This window comes from Protopterus annectens, chromosome 12.part0, assembly GCF_019279795.1.
Source record: "Protopterus annectens isolate FY-2018-M chromosome 12.part0, PAN1.0, whole genome shotgun sequence".
NCBI classification, from domain to species: domain Eukaryota; kingdom Metazoa; phylum Chordata; order Ceratodontiformes; family Protopteridae; genus Protopterus; species Protopterus annectens.
Window position 1 is genome coordinate 1,329,408,770 of NC_056746.1, and position 23,691 is coordinate 1,329,432,460.

At 42.3% G+C, this 23,691-nt stretch overlaps 1 protein-coding gene across 2 annotated transcripts in view; it reads right to left on the reverse strand.

The window, feature by feature from the left end:
- The window catches only part of LOC122817174 (MRG domain binding protein), a 189,176-nt gene that overhangs the window by 120,235 nt on the left and 45,250 nt on the right, over positions 1–23,691 (reverse strand). For both annotated transcript variants that reach the window (XM_044090381.1, XM_044090380.1), the window contains exon 2: positions 13,834–13,955. In XM_044090381.1, coding sequence (XP_043946316.1) covers positions 13,834–13,955 — 122 coding nt within the window. The remainder of the gene's footprint in view (positions 1–13,833; positions 13,956–23,691) is intronic.

Below are 23,691 nucleotides of genomic sequence, written 5' to 3' on the forward strand. Positions count from 1 at the left end.
TATGCAGTCTTGCATATGGATTAGTACAATGCAAGAGGCCATGAACCCCAGGGCTTGCAGAATTTTCCTTGCAGATAGCTGGGGTTTTGTGGCCAATAGTTTGAAGTAGGTTGTCGAATAAACTTGTTTCTCCGGAGTGAGGAAAGCCGTCTGGGAAGTTGTGTTCAAGTTTGCTCGTAGGAATACAATCTGTTGGCATGGTACTAGGTGAGATTTCTTTTCGTTTATGGTGTGCCCCAGCGAGGTCAGAAGTTTCTTTACGAATGCCAGATGTTGTAATAGCAAGTCTTGGCTTTCTGCCTGAATCAGACAATCATCCAAGTATGGGTATATTTCAATATTTCTCTGCCTGCTAAATGCAATGGCTGGAGCTAGACACTTTGTGAATACCCTGGGCACAGTAGATAAGCCAAAGGGAAGTGCAGATAACTGACCATGCATGAAGCCTGCCCTGAAGTGTAGGTATTTCCTGCAAGATTCCCTTATTGGAATGTGCAGTTAAGCTTCTTTTACGTCTAAGGTTGCCAACCAGGCATCTTTGCCTAGCATAGGAAGTGTTAGCATTTTGAATTTTGGGATTACCAGAAAGGTGTTTAGAATAGAGACGTCCAGGATAGGACGCCAGGAGCTGTCTTTTCTGGGTACCGGGAAAAGTCTTGAATAAAAACATTGTCCCCTTTGTTCTGTTGGGACAGGTTGAATAGCCATGATACTTAGGAGAGAAAACCTGCTGTTGGGCCTCTGCCCACTGAGTTGGGGGTAGGTCTGGCCAACCGTTTGGAGTTCATAGGGTGTGGAAGTGGAATCTGTATCCTTGGGAAACTATATTCAAAACCCATTTGTCCTGGATAATGAGTTATCAGTTTCTGCATGCAGGGCAGCATTCCTCCTAAGGGAACAGGCAGTTGAGCAGGGCTTGGAAGGGTTAAGGTTAAGTCATTGTGCCATTTTTCCATAGGGGGTGGCTTACTACTCCCTGCTTTGGAAGTGGGAGCCTCCCACTGCTTAGGCCTGTGTGCAGCCTGAGACTGTAACCTAGGTAGTCTGCTGTTCCTGGGTTTGGACTGAGAAGGCCTGGAAGAGACTGGAAAGAAGCAATTCTTTGAAGGCCAATGCCTACTAAATCTGGGAGGCTGTACTTGTAGGAAATCTTTAACAGTTTGCATAGATTTAGCTTTTTCCTCCATCCATTTCAGGACTTCTTCTGCTTTGTTGCCAAACAGGTGGTCTTGGTTTAAGGGGGCATCCAGTAATTTAGCTTTAACATGATCTGCCAAGTTTTGCTCCTTAAGCCAAGCATGCCTTCTAAGTACAGACCCAGTGACATCAGCCCTGCAAGATGCTTCTAAAGCATCAAAACCACATTGCAAAGTATGTTTACCAACTTGTTTTGCAGAATGCATTAAATCCTGTAATTCTTTGTGTTCAGCACAGTCAGGAATCAACATCATTTTCTGTTTAAGTAGTTCCATAATATGCTGCTGGTACTTTAACATATGAAACTGGCAATTTAAAGCTCTAATGGCCAAAGTAGCAGAAGTGTATACCTTCTTACCCCATCTGTCTAAGGCTCTAGAATCTCTATCAGAAGGGGTAGGATTTTTGGCAGCAGTAGCCTTAATGCCTTTTGGTCCTTGTGAAATGGTCTCTGGATCCGCAGTAGGATTCTTGAAGAGGAACTTGTGAGAGTCACGTACTCTGTAATACCGGTCAGGTTTTCTGGGAGCTGGAAGTAAAGTGTCTGGGGAAAGGCTAGATTCCAAGAAAGCATCATCTACAATGTCCAGAACAGGAGGGATAGCTAAAGGCCTGTGTTGGGGAAGGAGTAAGAATTCCCTAAGCCTCTTTTTGGAGTCAGAGTAATCCTAGCTATCCCAGCAGAAATGCTCCCTAAGAGTGTGCAAGGTTTCACCAAAAGAAAAATCTCCTGGTGGGGAAGCAGAGGGAATGGAATCCTCTGCATCAGAATCCTCACAGGTAGATAAGGGCAAATCCTGGTAATCAGAAGAAACAGAAATATCATGATTCCTGATCAGAAGAATCAGAAGGAAAATCAGTTCTAGGTCTCTTAGAGGAGGAAGGCTGGCTTCCCCTAATTAAGGTAATAAGGTCTTCAGCTATTCTAAGCATTTGTTTGTAGGCATATGGGCCTGAGCATGCGGTTTGGACGTGGTGCGAGTCTTAGGCCTGGATGAAGAAGATGGCGTTGGTTTGAAATGCAAGTCTGTAGGCCTGAATACACCCTCAGAAGCCAGTGCCTGCACAGCAGCTCAGGACTCATCCAAGGTAGAGACATCCGCAGGTTCCATAGTCAAAGAAGCATCTCGCGGCATACCAGATTCTGAATGGGTCTCAGTAGAGGCCTGCGAACCTGAAGTAGTGGGTATCAGGGGCTGTGAAAGCGCCTCATTGAGTACCAGCGGACTGGTGACTAGATTAACGGAAGAGTCGTCGGCAGTTTTGGACTTATGCGGTCTGTCTCTGTCTTTATCTTTACGTTTTTTCAGAAGATCTGTAGTCAGATGACTTAACAAAGCCATTTTGGAGTATTGAGACCCAGTAGGAAAATAATTTCTGCAAAGATAGCCCAACGACGACTAGTTCAGGGGTTGAACAAGGCACAAAACTGACAGCGAGGTACATCGTGGTCTGGGCCTAAACAGGGGATGCAGTACAAATGAAAATCTTTATGAGATATTTGCTTTCCACAGGTAAGACAATTGTTAACTTTTACTGACATCGGTTGGAGCAAGAAAAAGGATCCCCAACGGGGTACTTAACTTTTTTGAAGACTTCGGGTCTAAAACTTGAAAATGAAAATTTCAGTAGTCGGTCGACCGGCACTTGCAAACTGCTTCTGCTTCGAGCACCACATGGCAAGAAAGACTGGTATAATGGCATCGGCTGCATGTTTTATACCCCTGATGACCTGACGTCATGGAAGAAGAGATAGCATCCGACGCAGGAATCCGCAGACTCTGGTATTCAGGCCGGCTGAGGGCTACCTGCAGGCAGATAACCCCAAATGTGATGACTGCAACAGTGAAACACGAAGAACATCGTATTTTTTGTAGTACCTATGGACAAGTCATGCAGTGTACTACTCTGTCTGCATTTACAGCTAGTCTTGATGATTGGATGGGTAGACACATACTAACTTCTATGATTAGATGGTTTTAACAATGGTCCTATAACCCCTTTCTAAGCCTAGCCATTCATGCTTTCTGAATTATCAATACCTAAGGATTAGAATGACTTTGTTATATGCCACTGAATACAAGCTGCCCCTGTCCATAACTGACACAGGCAACAAGCCAGGGGTAAATTTGTGATAAATTTACACCAGGTTTATCATGTACATCCTCACTTGATTTGGGAAGTGAGCACTATTCCGTAATTGTAAAGGATATCAAGAACTTTTCATGTGTGTCAACTTAAAGAAATGTGTATATGTCTATGGTCTCTTCAATGGTTTGCCTAGTATTTGCTTCTATGCTCCTATGAAGGAAAATAAAGTGGTAATAGAGTGATGAAGGAAAGGAGGTAGCAGGAATTAAATCTGGAGGATGAGGGACTGTTTAGGATGGCTAGAAAGAAAAAAAAAGAGAAGTGAAAAGGATCACAAACATGTAGCAGGAATACAGCATGATTTATTAAGAAAAAATGCCAATGTTTTCAGGAAACCGAGTTATCCTGGTACAATAAATCCTCACCCAAAAAATCTGGAAGCTAAGTTAATGGGAATTATATTTATTATAGTATGGGAGGTCATGACTTCACCTCATTTTAAAATAACTTTTGCATATTATGGAAGAACAGTGAGGTCTCAAAATGATTCAGCCAGCAGTTTTTCCGAGATCTTTATAGTGGAGAACAATCGAGTAAAAAAGGCGAGATCATTAATGGGGAAAAGCACACTGTAGGACTGAATGAATGAGACCTATAAAGACTGTTTCTCAATAAAGTGTGGAAAGGGGAAAAAAGGAGAGAGAATGATGCTCGCATTAATATTTTAAATAATACAATGTATGGAAACAGAAAATAAACAAAAACAGTTTTAAAAAAATTAGAAAAAATGTTATTGTAATATTTTGAAAATATTTACAACATTCAAAACTGTCAAAATGTAGATGAAAATGTCAAAAGTTTGTGCTGAACAAAAGAAATCGGGTAATATAGTTGAGTATATTGGACTTTCTGTGGAGGTTGTCCCATTAGAAAAACAGTCATTAAAGGAGATGAAAATATAAAGTAAAAGAATAAATAAAATATTCACGGGGATTCAGGATGGAGGAAACTACAAAACTTTTTTTTAAGCTTTAAACAGAATAAATCGGTTTTGGGAAAGTTAGCATATGTTTTTGGAGCTGGTAAGTTAAAATATTCAGAAAATGAATATTACAATACTGCTACCACCAAAATAAATTATTATGACTGAGGAGACTTAACAATAGTGGTATGTACAGAAAGATCTACATTTGCCTGCCAGGTTACACTCCTTAGGAAGCTTTACTTTTTCAGATGAACTCTGTTCTTCACATAAAAATTATACAGACCAAACAATACTCACTACAACCAAATATAACGGCATAGTAAAAAAATAAACCATAGCTTGGTGCTCAAACACTATAAATAAGGTCTAAAAAAGTTTACAACGTAGAAGATACAAAGATGAGAGGTGAAGAGAAAGGGGAAAGGATGACTAGAAGGAGAGAAAGGATGAAATTTCAGCCTGGTGTGATGCAAGTAGAGAACCAGGCTAGGTGAGAAAGGGTTTGAGAGAGTTTTTAAACAAGTGAGTGCTAGACAGCAATCTAATGTCCTTGAGGATATTGTTTCAGGTTTTGCATACTGAGTTTATCTTCTGGGGTTTACAAATTGTAAGGATTTGCTTTTCGGAGGAGTGAAGAGGTAGTTATGTAGGTAATGATTCGGAGTACAGCTAACAGCAGGACAATTTAAAGGGTTATATATGTATGCACCTGGAGAAGTTGGGCATATATGAGATGCACAGTAGCTCCAGCCAGTTTAAAGTATTTGAGTGGAAAGCAGTGATGGGTACAGTTTGGCCGATTTGCTGCAAATGTAGCCACTTTATTTTAACACAGTCCCACCTCTGATGTTACACTGTCCTACACCAACAGGATATGTCTATGAGGTTTTGAAAATAGCAGTACAGATGCCCCTACACAAATACCACAAACCCCAGGAACTACAGGCCCGTCAGCCTAATTTGCAAGGCTGTGAAACAATATATCTAACTTCTCAAAGTACGATATTAAAAATCTCACACAACTGGACCCACAGCCATTTGATGTTATCAAGGGCAGATCATATCTAGTCAACCTGATATAATTCTCTGAGAGATAGTGGACAGCGGCCACTTAGTTCTCACAACATATCTAGATCTGGCCAAAGCCTCTGATGCTGCACCCCAGTAGACCTTAGCGTGGTGAAGGACTGGCTGAAGGATAAAACTCACATAATTAAGGTGGCAGGTGTCATTTCAGAAAGCAGGAAAATAAAAAATTGGAGAGGGGGGTACGTGCTCACATACTGTAATGAATCACTGCCATGCCCAGAATGAGTTTACTGTCTTATGCCCAGTGGCTGCAGGATAGGATTCTGCATCCCCATAAACCTGTGCAAGGATAAAGCTGTTAGTGGAGGTCTGCAGATACATCTTATGATGGCGGACCTATTACGCCCATAAACAAGTAAAAGTTTTTTTCATACCTTTGTAAAAACAGATACTTTGTTAGAGACAGATACCAGTTTAATTACCTCACAATTCAAGACAAGTTGTACATTTAAAACAAACCTGTACTTTGGTGTACTAGAATTGACCACTTAAATCTTTTGGCAATATCTCTTCCTGAGATGCTTCAGAATAAGATCAGGCAACATAATATCAGGGTACATAAAGAAGGAAATTACTTTTCCTTTGTGATTACAGCATTACACTAATAAAAGTGAATTCATAAAGTGGAATAGAGTTGAGCATAGTAAGTCGTGGTGGTGCAGCGGTAGCGTTGTCGCCTCACAGCAAGAGGTTCTCCCGTCCGATTCTTGGCTGTAGCGCCTTCTGTGTGGAGTCTGCATGTCCTCCCCACGGTTGAGTGGCGTTCGAAAGACATGCGTGAATGGACGTGCCTTTGTTGAAGGTTGGGTGTCGGGCTGGCACCTCGGCACCATAAAAATCGACTGCCAATCATTAGCGGACCGGAGTTCTGCTGTGGCGACCCCTAACCGGGAAAAGCCAAAACAAGAAGAATATAGCTGAGCATAATGCACAGCTCAAGAAAGACAAACTTAAGAGTATATTTCTTCAGTCATCCTGTCAGCCCAAGTCACTACTAAGACACAGACATATAATCATGGACTGCTCTGCCACTGACTGGGAAGCTACTTGGGGACTTTAGCACCAGAGAATGGTTCAAAAGGCATTCGCAGTTAACCAAGGGGGTGGGAGTTTTGTCCCTTTAAATATTCCCATTACATCTCAACTTCCACCATTTCCTGCAATTCAGAGAGTCTACCTCAAAGTGAAAAAAGACAAACCTGACATGACATTGAGAGCAGCTTCTTCATCTGATGTCCTTCCAGATCTCCTGCCAAGGACAGCCCAGTGTCTGGTCAGTATACCAAAGCCTTTGAAATGTATAGATGTCGTACGTCACACTTATACTTTCCATGCAAGGCATACGAATAAAGGAAACGTACGTACGTACATACCTCAGAACTTCTTTGCCACCAGTCTGAACGCCATCACCAATCAACAGTATGAACTCTCCTTCTTCTGCACTGGTTACTGAGCCATGTTTCAGGTAAGTGACCCATTGAGGTTTCTTATTTATTTTTATTTTACTGTGTTTACATGTCATTCACAAAGAACAAAATGTCACTGTGGGAGGCAGACTCTCCATAACGATCATCACAAGCAGTGTTTCTTCTGTTTGGGTGGCTTTTTGCAGTGTTCTATCTGCCAAGTATTTGTCCCCAAGACTCTCACAGTCACCTCTACTCCTTGTCGACTTACCTGTAAAACCAACGTCTTAAACTGTTGGAGCAAGGTGCTATGACAGAGTCTTTACATCCTGAAAGTCAGCCACCTGTCAAGAAAAAGGCCAAAAACCACAAGTCTAATACAGCTAGTGTACCGTCTTCCCTGGCGTCTCTCTCAATGCTTGTGAAAGCCCAGAGAATAGTCCGGTTGTTGTCTCGGATTCCTACACAGCAACCCTGTCACAGCCTGCATGGATCTGACTTCTTACACATCCTTGGAGGCTTTGCAAATGTGCACTCTGGACATTGAGGGGGGAACCTCAGCTGATTATATCTGAGGGACAGAGGGAAATACCACAAACTCAGATTCCTAATATGCTGGTTGAGTGCCAACAAGGGTCTGAACATTCTAGGGTTTTTCGGGCAGACGTTCCTCAGAAGAAAAAACAAGCATATTTCCTCTGCTGTTATCCCCAATGTGAATGGCAGGATTTTACCCTGGGGTTGTTTAATGCCTTAACAATCTTACAACCTACTCAAGGAGTTCTGTACCTACTCCTCCCTGGTCCACTACTCCTCCTCTTAATAGGCTCAGACAGGAGTCCTCTGAAAGGGATTTGGATTCTGGGGAAGAGTCCTTGGCATATTCTTTGCAAACTCCTTCTCCCTTGGGTTATGGGTATGAGAAGGAAGATTCCATCAGTCCAGACTCTCCCTCAGAAGAACTCTCTATTGGGGATACTATTTCCAGTATGATAGAATATTTAAAATGGGATTGTTCTCAGGTTTCTCTTATTCAAAGGAGGTATCATGAACTCCTCCAGATGGCGGCTCCCAAGCCCTCTGCTCTACTTCCAGCCTTGGCCTCCCTTATAGATGATACCTTTTCAGCACCCTCTGTGGTCTCCGACTCTCAACTTCAAGCCCCTAAGAAACCTGATAGATTTTATAAAGTGCCTAATGAGTGTAAATTTTTGTACAAATGCCCTTGTGCTGATCCCTCTTGTAGTGTCTCTCTTCTGACAAACATTCTTAACTTGCCATCCACTAAACTACTTCTGTCTGATAAGGATAGTACAGCCACAGAGTGTCCAGGCAAATAGGTATACATTGCTGCCAACCTGGCTTTCAGGGCTATTAATTACCAGACTCATATGACCAGGTATGTTTTAACCCTCGTTTCTCAAATGTCAAGCAATTTCTGACTTCCCTGATTCAGAAGGGAAGGTCTTGGTACTTTTTTGACTGGCTTCTACATGTCAAGTGGATCACTATTCTATTAAATGTAGTTATGATGCAGATGATGCTTCTGCACTTGGTCCTGCTTTGAGACGTCACTCATGGCTGTGCCTCCAGCCCTTACCTAATATTAAAGCTAAATTACTGGGTGCTTCTCTTGATATTAAGAACCTTTTTGATTCTTTTGCTGCCCTCCAGGATAAAGGCAAGGCCTTGCAGGAATTGAAACATATTTTTGTGTCCCTCCTATCCCTCAATTCCAAAGGAATTATCCATCCAAGTTGCTTTTGTATGCAGACAGCCTTGCCCTCCTCCTAAAGGTAAAAAGGGTTCTTGGCAGTACCCTCTGCCAAGTCTACTCAGTCTCTTACTTCTCAGAAGCTTCCTTTTCAAGACAAGCCAAGTTCTGACAGTTTGCTTTCAATTTCCCTAGGCCAGATTCTCTTATCCATTCGCCTTCCCCTCTCCCTCCCAATTGATTAAAGGGTCACTTAAGACTCTTGGGTTTTATCCAACATCTGCCAGGGACATTCATGGTATGGAAGTCTCTTCCTCCTTTCCTGGGCAACCCTCAGCCTCCACAGGAACAACTTCCTTTCTTTCCAGAACTGCTTCAGGGCCTTTTGGCTCAGGGCACCCTTCAAGTTGTGCCCCGTGCCCAGGAAGAGAAAGGGTATTATTCCAGGATGTTCCTAGTTGCAAGAAAGGAAGGCACCTGGAAACCTATTCTGGACCTTTCTCAGCTCAATACCTTCCTAAAGGTCCTCTCCTTTCAAATGTTGTCCCTTTAAACCCTGTTCCCTCTTCGTCTTTCCCAGACCTTCTTGGTATCCCTGGACCTCAAGGCTTACTATTGTCACATCACCGTTCATCCTCTTCTCATGGAATGTCTACGTTTCTCTGTCTCTTACTTGCACTTTCAGTTCTCTGCTTTTCCCTTTGACCTCTCTACTGCTTGAAGGGTATTCACGAAAAGCCTCGCTCCTCTCACTGCCTTTTGCAAGATGACAGGGGTTCAGATCTTTCCTTACCTAGACGACCTACTCATTCAGGCTTCATTCTCTGAGGTCCTGTTTCAGCACCTCTGGTTTACTGTTTGTCTGTTACAAAGCATGGGGTTCACCATAAACTTTCAGAAATCAGTCCTAGTTCCTTCTCAAGACCATATTTTTCTCGGTTGCAGGATCCACGCCACTCCTATGCTGGTATCCCTGCATCCACCTAAGGCTCTTCCTATGACCGCTATTTTTCAATCTCTTCTTCCTCTGGCTTTGGTCACAGACAGCGAGTTTCTCAAGGTTCTAGGATTCATGGCCTCCACCATTCCTATGCTGCCTCCAGCCAGACTTCATATGAGAAAACTACAGTTGTTCTTCAACTCACTGTGGTTTCAGCCATGTCATCCATTGGATTTCCTAAGTCCCTTTCCTTCCATGGCTCAAACATGAACTTCAGTGGTAGATTTATCATCTTTCTCTCAACTCAGGAATTTCTATTCAACCTCCAGTCCCATTTCAGGAACTTGTTTGGATGTTTTAGACAGGGGATGGGGAGCATCCTTTAGTTCCCAAGGTCCAAGGTCTCTGGCCTCCTCATCAGAGGTCAGATCACATCAACATAACGCAGTAGAGAGCTCTTCAGGCTTTTTATTCTCTCTTTCTTCCAGGGCCTCTCAGAAGTCTTCACAGACAATACCACAGTGCTGTGGCATATCAACAAGCAAGTGGACGACACTTTCCTACCTTCTTTTCAGACTTGTTCTTCAGCTCTGGGATCTAGCTGTTCAGTTTCGAGTGACTCTTCAGCCTGTCTACATTCATTCAGAGCAAAATATACTGGCAGATGCCTTGAGCATGTCCAGTACACAGGCTCACTAATAAATGCTTCACAGAGATGTGTTTCTACTGCACAGATAGATCTTCTTGCCTCCCCTCTGAATAGACAACTTCCACTTCTCTGTGCCAGAGTCCCCAGTCATCTGGCCTAAAAGGTGGGTGGCTCTATCTTTTCCTTAGAAGAGAATGTTTCTCTATGCCTTCCCTCCCCTACCTCTGATTCTGAGGGTCCTGCTCAATATCAAGCAAGACTCCTCCAAAATCTTGTTGGTTACTCCATTTTGGCACAGACAGCATTGGTTCCCCTTCTTCACTTAGCCAGAAGCAATCACCACAAGTTACCTTGTGGACCTTCTCACACAAGACATGGGGTTTCTGATCCATCCTTATTTGTCCAATCTTCAACTGACACTGTGAGTGACAGGATCTTGATCCATTTTAGGCACCTCTTTTCTGAGGACATGCTTAGGGTTGTGCAAGAGGCTAGGAAACACATTACCAGGATATCTGTCCAAATGGAGATTTTCTGTCTGGTGCCTTTCTCAAAACCAGGATCCCTTTTCAGCGGGGATCCCTCTAGTTCTCTCCTACTTGTGTGAATTGGTCCATGCTGGGTTGGCATATTCTTCAGTAAAGCTCACCTTTCAGTTAATTCTGCTTGTCTGCCTTTAACTCATCCTCTTGCTTCTAGATTTGAGGTCAAACTGTTTTTTTATATGTGTCCTTCATATCAGGCCACCCATAAGCTTATTCCACCTTCCTGGGACCTCAGTTTTGTGTTTGAGAAAATTGACTCAGGCTCCTTTCGAGTGTGCAGCTTCAGCTTCCTTGCAACATTGTACTTGGAAGACTGTTCTTCTTCAGTCTATGATCTCCAGGCTCTTATGGTTTCTTGGCTTTCCAAAGGGACAGGATGTCTTTTCGTACTAGTCCTTTTATGGCGAAAGTGGTGAATGAATTGCCTCTTCACTCTATTAATTTGTCCTCCTTTTTTCCCTCTCCTTAGTCTGCTAGTGAGAATGTTCTTCACACCTTGACTTGCATAGGCAGCTCAGATAGTATTTGGATAAGACTAGGGCCACTTTTAAATCTGAGCAACTTTTTGTTTCCTTTCACCCTAGATCTCTGGGTTTGGCTGTTTCAAAGCAAACTATATCCTCCTGGATCTCTAATGCCATCTCTTTATGTTTTTCTTTTCATGGAAAAAGTGTTTCTGCCTCTGTAAAGTCTCATTCTACTACAGCTGTTGCTTCCACTGGTGCTTTTTTCAAAGGATTGGATACAATCCCATCCTTGAGACTGCTACTTGGACTTCTGTCCATACCTTCACTAAGCACTGCAACATGGATGCTGTTTCCAGGGCAAGAGCTGGCTCTGCCAGCACTGTCCTACACAAGTGTTTAGAGGGCTCTTCTGTGCCTTCCTCCTCCCAAGTTTAATATTTGAGCTTTTGTACTCTCCCTTACGCTATGAACACTGCAACACTGGCATGGAGGGACAGAGTACAGTTGTGTGAAACCTTACCGTAACAGTAGATGTCCTTCTCTTCACTGTTGCAGTATTTGCCTCCCCCTTCTGCTCTGCCCTTTTCTTCTTGCTTTCCTTGCCAGGGAGTCTTTTCTTTTTCTCCTTCTGGATCCACATGTTCCTCCTGGTCCCTAAGAAGCATTCTGTTTCTCCTGGGGCTTTTCAGTTCGGAGGTACGTGCGTCTATACATCATCTCCATGCCCTACACCTTGCGCGGGGAGCATACATGTGATGTACAACATCTATAAATTCCAAAGAGTTTGGTATATTGGCCAGACACTGGGTTATCCTTGACAGGAGATCCCTTATTTTATGAATACTGCAACAATGAAGAGATGTGCATCAACTGTTATGGTAAGATTTTACATGACTGTAATTTCCCTTTTTAGACCCCCAGAAAACTTCCTATTTGCTCATTTCTCTCATCAAGTATCGAATCCTCGCACTCCACTATGGGAGTAGTTTATTATCAGTAAATGACTGGAACTTTGTCAGCTTTAATTCAAGGAATCAGCATTTTGGAAATAGCCAAGATGCCAACCATGACAAAGATCTACAAGGTTAAAATGACAAAGATTGTCTTAACGAATTACAGAATGTTAAGTCTCCTGTTCTTACCTGCAGTTCAACAAGTGCTAACCTAAGTAAGAAGTTCTGTACCCATAAACCTGTACCAGGATAAATGGAACAGATCTGCTCACAGAATTACAGAACACAAATTCCTGTTACCGCTTCAGTTCAGCATGCCCTTCCTTGGGATCTAAATCTTAAGACTACAAATTTGGCTGTGCTCGCCTTCTTTCCAACAGCTGCTTTCACAGAAAATTATTTTTTTGGTGCCCATAACCTCTACAGAGTTTAAAATTTAGTGTCACTTTTTACCATTTGCATATCTATCCCAGCTCTGCTTTACATTTAATATTTAGCAGCTTTAATAGAATGATACAGAGGACAGATTCAGCAAGTTATTTTGTGTAAAGAATTAATTACAAAAAGCTGCAATAAGACAGAAAATATAATTGTTCTTTCTGAAGGGAAATGCAGGCAAAATTAAATAACTTGTACTTGATCTGTACTGAACTAGGAAAATAGAAGCAAATCTTGGGATCAGCTACACTGTACTTGCTTATGCAATACACATATGCCATTTAAAAATCTCTGAAACTGTTCCTAAACTATTTTATGTTTGCTACTTTGGGGCTTTATTAAAGTTTGACTGTAAAGATAGCTTTGCAGTGCACACATCTGCAGTAATTGAAGTTTAATGTTTTGGCATTTGTTGATTCTCCAAGCTGACATGTGAACAGTCTGTGGGATATATGTCAATGAATGCATATATCGGTATACGAACACTCAAACTTAATATTCAGACTGATTAAAACACACGCGGTAACATTTTTCACAAGACAACATGGACAATCAACAAAGCATTAAGAAGTACCAGGCTGACAGTGGCTATCACGTGACTGTCATAACAACAACCACAGTTTAATGATACAAGAACTACCATTTTTCAGACTATATGCAAACTGTTGCACTACACTTTACAGGGTGCAAAAAGGAGAACGTTAGGAGTCACTGATGTTTGACTCCCCTCTCTCTGCTGTACCCAGGAAATCACTAAAAGAGCCATTTCCATTTGTGCTGGCAGTGACTGTGTATATAATTTTCACTGCAAATGGTGACAGTGTAATTATTATATTTAAGTAAGGGGGCTATGGAAGAATGCAGGAGGCCTAGGTCCCTTGGAAAAGCAGGTTTCAAAGAGCAACAACTTCAAGAAGTTTGTTTCAGTGGGCTGAAGCTTGAGCTTGCCGAAACCTGGGCCAAAGTAAATAAAACTTCCTGAAATGAAACTTACTTCACCTAGCCCACAAACCTGACTAGATCTTGTTGAGACAGTAGTTCAACTTGTCTTCTAATTCGACAAATTTAAACTGAATGCATTTCTACATTAGTGACAACAGTCACCATGTTAACATTCTGAAAATGTGCCATTACAAAACAAAACATATGCTGAAAACACACACTTAAGATTAAAAAAAGCACATAATGACATTAGATTTGTGCTGAAAAAATTTACATTTTATGTAAATGTGAAACAAAGAAGAGTTTATCAATGCAATGACATAAAATTTCAGTGGAGGCACTGGCTGCAACAGTCTTGGGCGAACAAAATATTCAGACCAGAAAGACACGTTCTTCTACACTACAAGGTACACCTACCAGCGCCTGCATATCGTACATGGTACCAAGATGATCCCAGATGACCTTGGAGGAGACCTGACGGCCAATGTTCTGGCTAAACTTATCACGAATGCAGATCATGTGAAAGTGACGGTTTACACCTAGAGAAAAAGAGTGCGAACAAAGTATATGTCAGCCAAAACCTACATGTAAAATGGATTAAAAACAATGAACTGCCTGTGCAAATGGTTACAAAGTGACGAGACTTCTTGAAGGCTGCACTAATCCATACCAGTTAAGTCAGTATTACAATGCATAAGCACAGCTGTGCTAATCCATACCAGTTATATCGGTATTACTACAGCCCATGAGAACAGCTGTGCTAATCCATACCAGTTATATCGGTATTACTACAGCCCATGAGAACAGCTGTGCTAATCCATACCAGTTACATCGGTATTACTACAGCCCATGAGAACAGCTGTGCTAATCCATACCAGTTACATCGGTATTACTACAGCCCATGAGAACAGCTGTGCTAATCCATACAGTTACATCGGTATTACTACAACCCATGAGAACAGCTGTGCTAATCCATACCAGTTACATCGGTATTACTACAGCCCATGAGAACAGCTGTGCTAATCCATACCAGTTATATCGGTATTACTACAACCCATGAGAACAGCTGTGCTAATCCATACCAGTTATATCGGTATTACTACAGCCCATGAGAACAGCTGTGCTAATCCATACAGTTACATCGGTATTACTACAACCCATGAGAACAGCTGTGCTAATCCATACAGTTACATCGGTATTACTACAGCCCATGAGAACAGCTGTGCTAATCCATACCAGTTATATCGGTATTACTACAGCCCATGAGAACAGCTGTGCTAATCCATACAGTTACATCGGTATTACTACAACCCATGAGAACAGCTGTGCTAATCCATACCAGTTATATCGGTATTACTACAGCCCATGAGAACAGCTGTGCTAATCCATACCAGTTATATCGGTATTACTACAACCCATGAGAGCAGCTGTGCTAATCCATACAGTTACATCGGTATTACTACAACCCATGAGAACAGCTGTGCTAATCCATACCAGTTATATCGGTATTACTACAGCCCATGAGAACAGCTGTGCTAATCCATACCAGTTATATCGGTATTACTACAACCCATGAGAGCAGCTGTGCTAATCCATACAGTTACATCGGTATTACTACAACCCATGATAACAGCTGTGCTAATCCATACCAGTTACATCGGTATTACTACAACCCATGAGAACAGCTGTGCTAATCCATACCAGTTATATCGGTACTACTACAGCCCATGAGAACAACTGTGCTAATCCATACCAGTTATATCGGTATTACTACAGCCCATGAGAACAGCTGTGCTAATCCATACCAGTTATATCGGTATTACTACAACCCATGAGAGCAGCTGTGCTAATCCATACAGTTACATCGGTATTACTACAACCCATGATAACAGCTGTGCTAATCCATACCAGTTATATCGGTATTACTACAACCCATGAGAACAGCTTTGCTAATCCATACCAGTTATATCGGTACTACTACAGCCCATGAGAACAACTGTGCTAATCCATACCAGTTATATCGGTATTACTACAACCCATGAGAACAGCTGTGCTAATCCATACCAGTTATATCGGTATTACTACAGCCCATGAGAACAGCTGTGCTAATCCATACAGTTACATTGGTATTACTACAACCCATGATAACAGCTGTGCTAATCCATACCAGTTATATCGGTATTACTACAACCCATGAGAACAGCTGTGCTAATCCATACCAGTTATATCGGTACGACTACAGCCCATGAGAACAGCTGTGCTAATCCATATCAGGCTCTGGATTGCATTGCATAAGAGGAAATTCCTTAAGATTCCAAGAACAGGCTAAGTTATTTCTTACACTTATTTCACTGAATTGCACTTCTGAAACACTTATAATTGTGCTATACAGTTGATCTACTATATTTTTGCACTGTTATAAAGCTTTTTTTATTGTTTCACTGCATTTATGTACTGTTTTAAACTGTTTTAACATTACTTAACTGTAAACTGCTTTTTCACACTGAGAGTTGTATTTACTGTTTGTGATTGCTCTATCCGAACTTTTCTGTACATTTTTGTCTGTTAAAAGCATTCTCTAGTCTGCTCCTTGATCTGTTTAAAACTTTCATTTAGTGGCTACAGCTAGGAACTATAATTTTTCCTACCCACCCTCCCTAGTGTTGTGTGTTTCTTATACTTGGTGGCTTTGCAGTTGCCCACCCATACTGTATATTTGATCTGTGATACTCCTCCCAGTCTAGTGTCATTAGTTCACTCAATGTAATAGAGAACATTTGTGAAGGCCAACCCACTCAGATTCTTAACGTTGAATTAACTTCTGTTCCATCTTTCTCCATTTCCACTTTACTGGGAAAAAAAAAATCTAAGCTTGCTTCCCCCCTTTCCTGTGGCAGGTCAGATACGGATTTGCTGTGTCCAGGACTGTTTGTGAGCTCCTAAGCCCCCCCCCCCCCACTTAACTGGGGTTTAACTATTCCTGGCGCCATAAAGTCTGTTTTTCAAAATGTCCCTTGCAACTAGCCAGCTTTTTAGTTTTAGCACTCATCTGCTTCTTTGATCTCAGCACTTGTTCAGAACTCATTGTAAGCGCTAAATAAGTTACAAATTACTACAGCACTCAACTTTCCTCACTTGTCTAGAGGAAAACAGTTTTTAGTACTTAATAAATAAGCAACTATTCAGGCATGTCTAAAGGTCAGCTCCCGGTGTTTTCTCCTGTCTACCTGATGAATTTGGGCATCTTGGGACAATGCAGCAATTGCCTCATGTACACAGACAACCCTCTCCTCCTACCACACAACACTACGACCTGTGAGAGATGCACTTATATAGCCAAACTGGAAGCAAAGCTCTCTTTACCAAAGACAGGCCTAGACAGTCAAGAGGAGAAGGTAAACACTTGCACGGCACCACACTCATCACATAGTCCCTCAAAACCTACACCACCAAAACACACACACAGAACCACAAAACACACACCTACATTCGCGGAGGCTCTCTGTACTGATCTGCCCAAACAACAGAGACCTCCAAAGCAGAAATGCAAGCAACCTCCACCCCCCAACACAACCCAAATGACACATAGTCCACATACTCAGTGTGCCACTCAACTACAGCCCATAAGGCATAGCATACCCAACATTCTAGTCATAGGTCACTCTATAGTCAGGCACACTGATGTTCCACTCACCAGGCTAAACAAGGAAAAAGTTACTGTCAGCTGCCTGTCAGGTGCCAGGATCCGCCACATAACGCATGCACTCAGGTCACGCCACAACAAGTATAAATATGACTCTGTCATTGTCCATGTTGGTGTGAATGACCTGAGACGTACCTCCCTGGACTACATAAAAAGAGACATGGAGATGCTCTCTGATCTTGTAGCCCAGGCCGGTATGACCCTAGCCCTGAGTACCATCTTGCCATCACCCAGAATGACACCACAGTACAAGGACAAAATGATTGACTTTAACAATTGGCTAAGCTTCTGGTGTCATTCTAAAGGAATCCAGTATCTGTCTGCCTGGGATGACATGATCGACAGACCATGCTGCTTTGCCAGAGATGGCCTGCACCTGTCGCCCTTGGGATTCCGGATACTGCAAAGGCTCTTGCCATCCCTATAGTGCCTTTTTTAGGCAAGGTTCAAATGACAAATTCACCACCGTAACAGGTACAAGCAAGCAAGATCTGAGGGTAATGCTACTCAATGCTAGAAGTCTAAATCTCAAAATGCATTCACTCGAGGCACTCCTTAAAATGGAGAACATTGACATCTGTGCAGTGACAGAGACCTGGTTCAAAGCTCCAGAGAGCACCCCTGCATTACCACGCTATAATTCATACCACACCTTTCGGCCACCAAACCCGCACCAAAACACTAAAGGTGGAGGCGTGTCCATATTCATTAAGGATATCCACACCTCCAAGCTAGTTGCTCAGCATAATGCATCCGAGATAATCCAAGTTCAACTAACTCTGGGCAAAACCGCAATCCAGATTGTAGCTTGCTACAGACCCCGCACCATGCCCCAGGATTCCCACTCCTCTTTTCTTGATACACTGGAAAATATTAAGGTACAACCCAACACTCTAATAATGGGTGATTTCAACTACCCTATCATTAACTGGGAAAACTACTCATGTACCAACTCTTTTGCTCAACGTTTTCTGAATATCATCAATTCCAATGCCTTGGATCAACTTATCCACACCCCCACCAGGGGCAGCAATATCCTAGACCTGGTCATCACCAACATGGGTGACCGGTGTTCCACACCAGAGGTCAGCTCCTCGTTGGTCAGATCCGACCACAAGCTAATCACCCTAGACATCCACATCCCGCTCCCACCCCCCATTAGGAAAACAACCATAAAAAATTTCTCCAAAGCCAACTTCACACTTCTTAAGACAGAAGTGGCAAACTTCATGACACCCATGCAGATGGACAATAGAGGTACGACTGCTGAATCCTACACAAATGCACTTTATAAGCACTTACACGAGTGCATGGATCGTGCTATCCCTAACAGAACCAAGATGCCATCCTCCAAAAAAAGGAAGCCAATCTGATGGTCTTCTGCCATAAACAAACTCTACAACAGAAGAAAGAAACTGTTGCAAAAAAAGAGTAAAATCCCACGATTAGAGGAACTCTCTGGTCAGCCTCAGTAAGAAGCTGAGATCCCTCATAAAATCCTCCACAACTAGTTATGAAAACAAAATTACCACTGATTCTAAAGACAACCACAAAGCATTCTATAGCTATGTCAAAAATCTCAATGGCAACACTCAGATCTGCTCTGAGTTACAGCACAATGACACTAAATATACAGAACCAACTGATATTGCCAATATCCTGGCAGATAAGTTCAGTGCTAACTTTACCCCCTCTCACCCCCTAAAGGGCCCATTCTTTATACTGGAAGAATGCAAAGTTCCTGTAATCATGGCTGCACAGGTAAAAACTTCACTCTCCAAAGCCAAGAACACAGTATCCATGGGAACTGACAACATCTCAGGCTGCCTTCTACATGAATTACAGAATGAACTGGCACCCCACCTAAGTACCATGTTCAATCAAAGCCTCACCTCAGGCTTTGTGCCCAATGAATGGTGCACCGCGACAGTTATCCCACTCCACAAAGGGGGGGGGGCCACAACAGACCACAGGAACTACCGCCCCATTAGCCTGACGAGCCTTGTCTGCAAGGCCATGGAACGTATCATCATGGAACTCATAAACAAAGACATTGGAGATCTCCAAACCCTGGACCCCACACAGTTTAGGTTTGTAAAAGGCAGATCATGTCTCCTAAACCCGATAGACTTCTTTGAGGTAGTCACCGGAGCCATAGATCTCCCACCACCCTACATACACTCACTCAAGATACCTTTATCTCAGTAGAAAAATGGATATCTAGGATCCAACTAATTCTAAATCCCAAAAAGACAAAACTGCTACTATTTACCCCTAATAGATCAAAAAAAACCCTCTCCTTTACCATAACCTCTAATGACGGCACCACCATCTCCCCTTCTAACCACACCAAACTTCTGGGCATTGAAATAGACAATAATCTCCACTTTGATGTTCACATCTCACATACCATAAAAATAGTACACAAAAAACTAGGCTCCCTATACAGGCATAAGTCCTTTCTCTCACAAAAAGCAAGAGTCACTCTTGCACAAAGCCACCTCCTCTCAACTCTATTATACGCAGCACCAATCTTTACCCAAATCAGACAATGTGACCTAGACAAACTAGAATCATGCTACAATAAAATAGCCAAGTTTGCTACTAACTCAACCTATAGAACCCATCACTGTAATGCACTAAAAGAACTAAAATGGCTTGAGCTACCACAGCTACTTAACTATCACCAGCTGGGCACAGCCTACAATATTCTCAAATATCCTGAAAAAACCCTCATTATCCAACCTACTTACTATCTATACTACAAACAGATACCCAAGATCCAGTGAAAAATCTCTCCTCTCCATCACGAAGACTAACAATTATCGAGGGAAAGCTCTACTCCCACACCATTGCCAGAAATTGGAACTCTCTTCCCCTATCTGTGTCCACTGCCCCCTCCACATCCATATTCAAAAACTCCCTCAAATCGCACCTTCTTAGTACATGGTTATGCCCTTGTATCACATAACCCTACCCAAACTACTATTAACTCCCCAAATTCCTCTCTGATCACATGCTGGAGCTCTGATCCCCTGTAGGCTTGGTCATCTGAAAGGGTACTTTTAACTGTAAAATCTTACTTGATATATTTTCTTTTCTTACCAAAGTATGACTGACATTGTCTTTTTACCCATGTTCTATATCTTTTACCTGGAGTGTTTTTATTAATTCTTGTTATATTACTATGCTCAGCATACATGATGTAACCTGTTTTGTGTATTATGCTGGATGTACTGTATTTGTATAACCTGATGTTGGAGCTTTTCTCCCCGGGCCTCCGCTGAAAATGGACCTGGTCCAGTCGGAATTTCCCGGTTAACAAATGTAAAATAAATAAATAAATAGATAGATGAGGGTAAGGTGGTTCACACAGCCTATCTAGATCTCGCCAAGGCGTTTAACACCATCCCCCACTCTGGAATTATAGATAAACTCACTAAACTAGGTAGGTTTCTCTGTACCCTAGTGGCAGGACTGTGCAGTTAGAACTGGTCTGATTGAAGACTGCTGGAACAGAGCTCAGTTTTAAGCTTTTTAACTGGTCAATTGGGTAAAGTGTTGTTTTGATTGTATCTGCTCTATTTTCTGGAAAAAAAAAAATATATATATATATATATATATATATATATATATATATATACATATACATATACATATATATATATATATATATATATATATATATATATATATATATATATATATATATATACATATATACACACACTTCTTTCTCGCCTTTCTGAACTAGTATAGTCCAACTTTCATGTTATTGCTGAATCCAGGGTTGTGTTACAAGTTTCTGTGTTGCCATACCTTACTTGGATAGAAGGAAGTTTCTCTGTTCACCTGTGAGAGAGGGGAGCTTTGAGAAGGCTATCTGTCCCTAGAGGAGTAGTTTCTGCCCAGAAGTTGGTAATTTATTGGCCATTTTGGGCTAAGTTTGATTGTATCTGCTCTATTTTCTGACAAAAAAAATGATATACTTGTTTCCCACCTTTCTGAACTAGTATAGTCCAGTTTTCAGGTTATTGCTGAATCCAGGGCTGTGTTACAAGTTTCTGTGCTGCCATTACCTTACTTGGATAGAAGGAAATTTCGCTGTTCACCTGTGAGAGAGGGGAGCTTTGTGCAGCCCATCTGTCCCTGGAGGAGTGGTTTCAGCCCAGAAGTTAGTAGTTTATTGGCCATTTTGGGATCATTTCTATCTCTTTCACTTCCCTGCTATAAAAACCTCATTTGCACAGTTTTTACGCTTGTATTCCGCTCAGCAAGTGCCTTCCAGGTGTTCTGCAGAGTCTACAGCAGCAGAGAGACAAAAGAGTGACTTTGGAGTGATTAAGTATCAGTTTTCTGCTTTTCTTGCTGTCTTAACTAATTCTGCCTAAAACGCCAGTTTTTTTTTCTTAGCGAATCTGTGATTTAAAAAGTTTGTTATTGTATACAACTCCGCACAGCTCCTCGTGGTGTCCTGCAGAGTGATATAGGCAACTGGTAGGCTACACACTCAAGTACGCTAGCCGAATTAAAGCATTTACTGTGTTTCTATACCTAATTTCTGCTACTTAAAAAAAAAAAAAAAAAAAAATATCCTTGTTTCCCGTAGTCCAGTCTTCAGGTATTGCTGATCTCTGGACTGCGTCACAGTTCCTGTGTTGCCCATATCCTTATTTGGATAGGAGGAAGCTTCTTTGTTCACCAGTGAGAGTGGGGAGCTCTGAGCAGCCTATCTGTCTCTTGAGGAGTGGTTCCAGCCCAGTGACTTGTAGCTTATTGGCCGTTTTGGGCCATTTCCTATCTCTTTCTAACCCCCTGCTTTAAAGCCAGCTTTAGCGCGCTTTTGCACTTGTAATTTAAAGTTTGTCCTGTTTGTTGTATTTACCTGTTGAGGCTGAACACTCAAGTGCTTTAGCCTGTGTTACATATTTATTGCTTTTTCCTGCTGTTTGTTGCAAAAAAAAAAGAAAAAAAAAATAATCCTTGTTTCCCGTCTTTCCTGACCTACAGTAGTCCAAATACAGGCTTTGCTGTATTCTGGACTTTTGGAAAGTTCCTGTGTTGCCCATTTCCTTTCTTGGATAAAGGGAGGCTTCTTTGTTCACCAGTGGCAGTGGGGAGCTTAGAGCAGCCTATCTAGCCCTGGTGGAGTGTTCCCAACACAAGAATCTGGTAGTCTATTGGCCGTTTTGGGCCAATTTCTAGCTCTTTCAAGCCCCCCCTGTATAAAACCCGCTTTAGCGCAGCTTTGCGCGATTTTGCACATAGCGCAGCATCCGGCAACGCCACTTAGTTGGGTTTAAACCATTCTCGGCTCCACAAAGTCTGCTCTTCACATTTTCCCTTAGAACTGATCTAGTTCTCATAATAAACACCATATTCCTACTCTAGAGCCTGGCACTTGCTCACTAAAGCAATTATATAAGTCAGCACTAAAAAATTAAAAGCACTACACCCTCACAAACTCCCCTTGAGTACCTTGTTCCCAATTGGCCCTTTTTTCAATTATAAAGGAATTCCCAATACTATTCTAGCATGTCCAAAGGTCATTTGTCAATCTCCTCTCTGGTCCAGCTGGTGAATCTGGGAATCTTGAGGCAATGTTACAACTGCCTCATGTACCCAGACAACCCTCTCCTCCTCGCAACAAATTCCAACACATGTGAGAGATGCAACCATATAGCCAAACTGGAGGCTAAGCTCTCTCAACTCAGTACTGGCGTTACCAGTCAGGAGAGAAGGAAACCACACTCACTACAATTCCAGTCTCACATAGACCTACCACGACAGCAAACCAAACACATAAACACACAAAAACATACTCGGAGGCTCTAAATAAAAATCTGCCTAAGCAACAGAGACCTCCAAAGCAGACACCCAAGCAACCGCTACCCCAAAACAAAACAAGTGCAACACATAGCTCACAAAGCCAGTGTGCCTATCAGTCACAGCCCTTAAGGCTAAACAACACACCTGATACACTTGTAATAGGTGACTCTATCGTCAGGCACACTGACATTCCGCTCACCAGGCTGAACAAGGAGAAGGTCACAGTGAGCTGCCTGTCGGGCGCTAGAATCCGCCACATAATGCAAGCACTCAGGTCACTCCAAGGCAAGTACAAATATGACTCAGTCATTGTCCATGCTGGTGTGAATGACCTGAGAAGTACCTCCCTTGACTACATGAAAAGAGACATAGAGGAGCTCTCTGAGCATGTAGCCCAGGCCGGTATGACCCTGACCTTGAGTAGCATCTTACCTTCACCAAGAATGATGCCACAATATGAAGACAAGATGATCAATTTCAACAATTGGCTTAAGTATTGGTGTCATTCAAAGGGGATCCAATGCCTGTCAACCTGGGATGACATGCTCGACAAGCCACGATGCTTCGCTAGGGACAGCTTGCACCCGTCACCCCTGGGCTTTTGGATATTGGCAAAGGCTCTTGCCACCCCCATAGTGCCTTTTTTAGGCAAGGCTCAAAAGACAAACCCACCTCCATAGGTATCACAAGGGATAAGAAACTAAGAGTAATGCTACTCAACGCCAGAAGTCTAAACCTCAAGA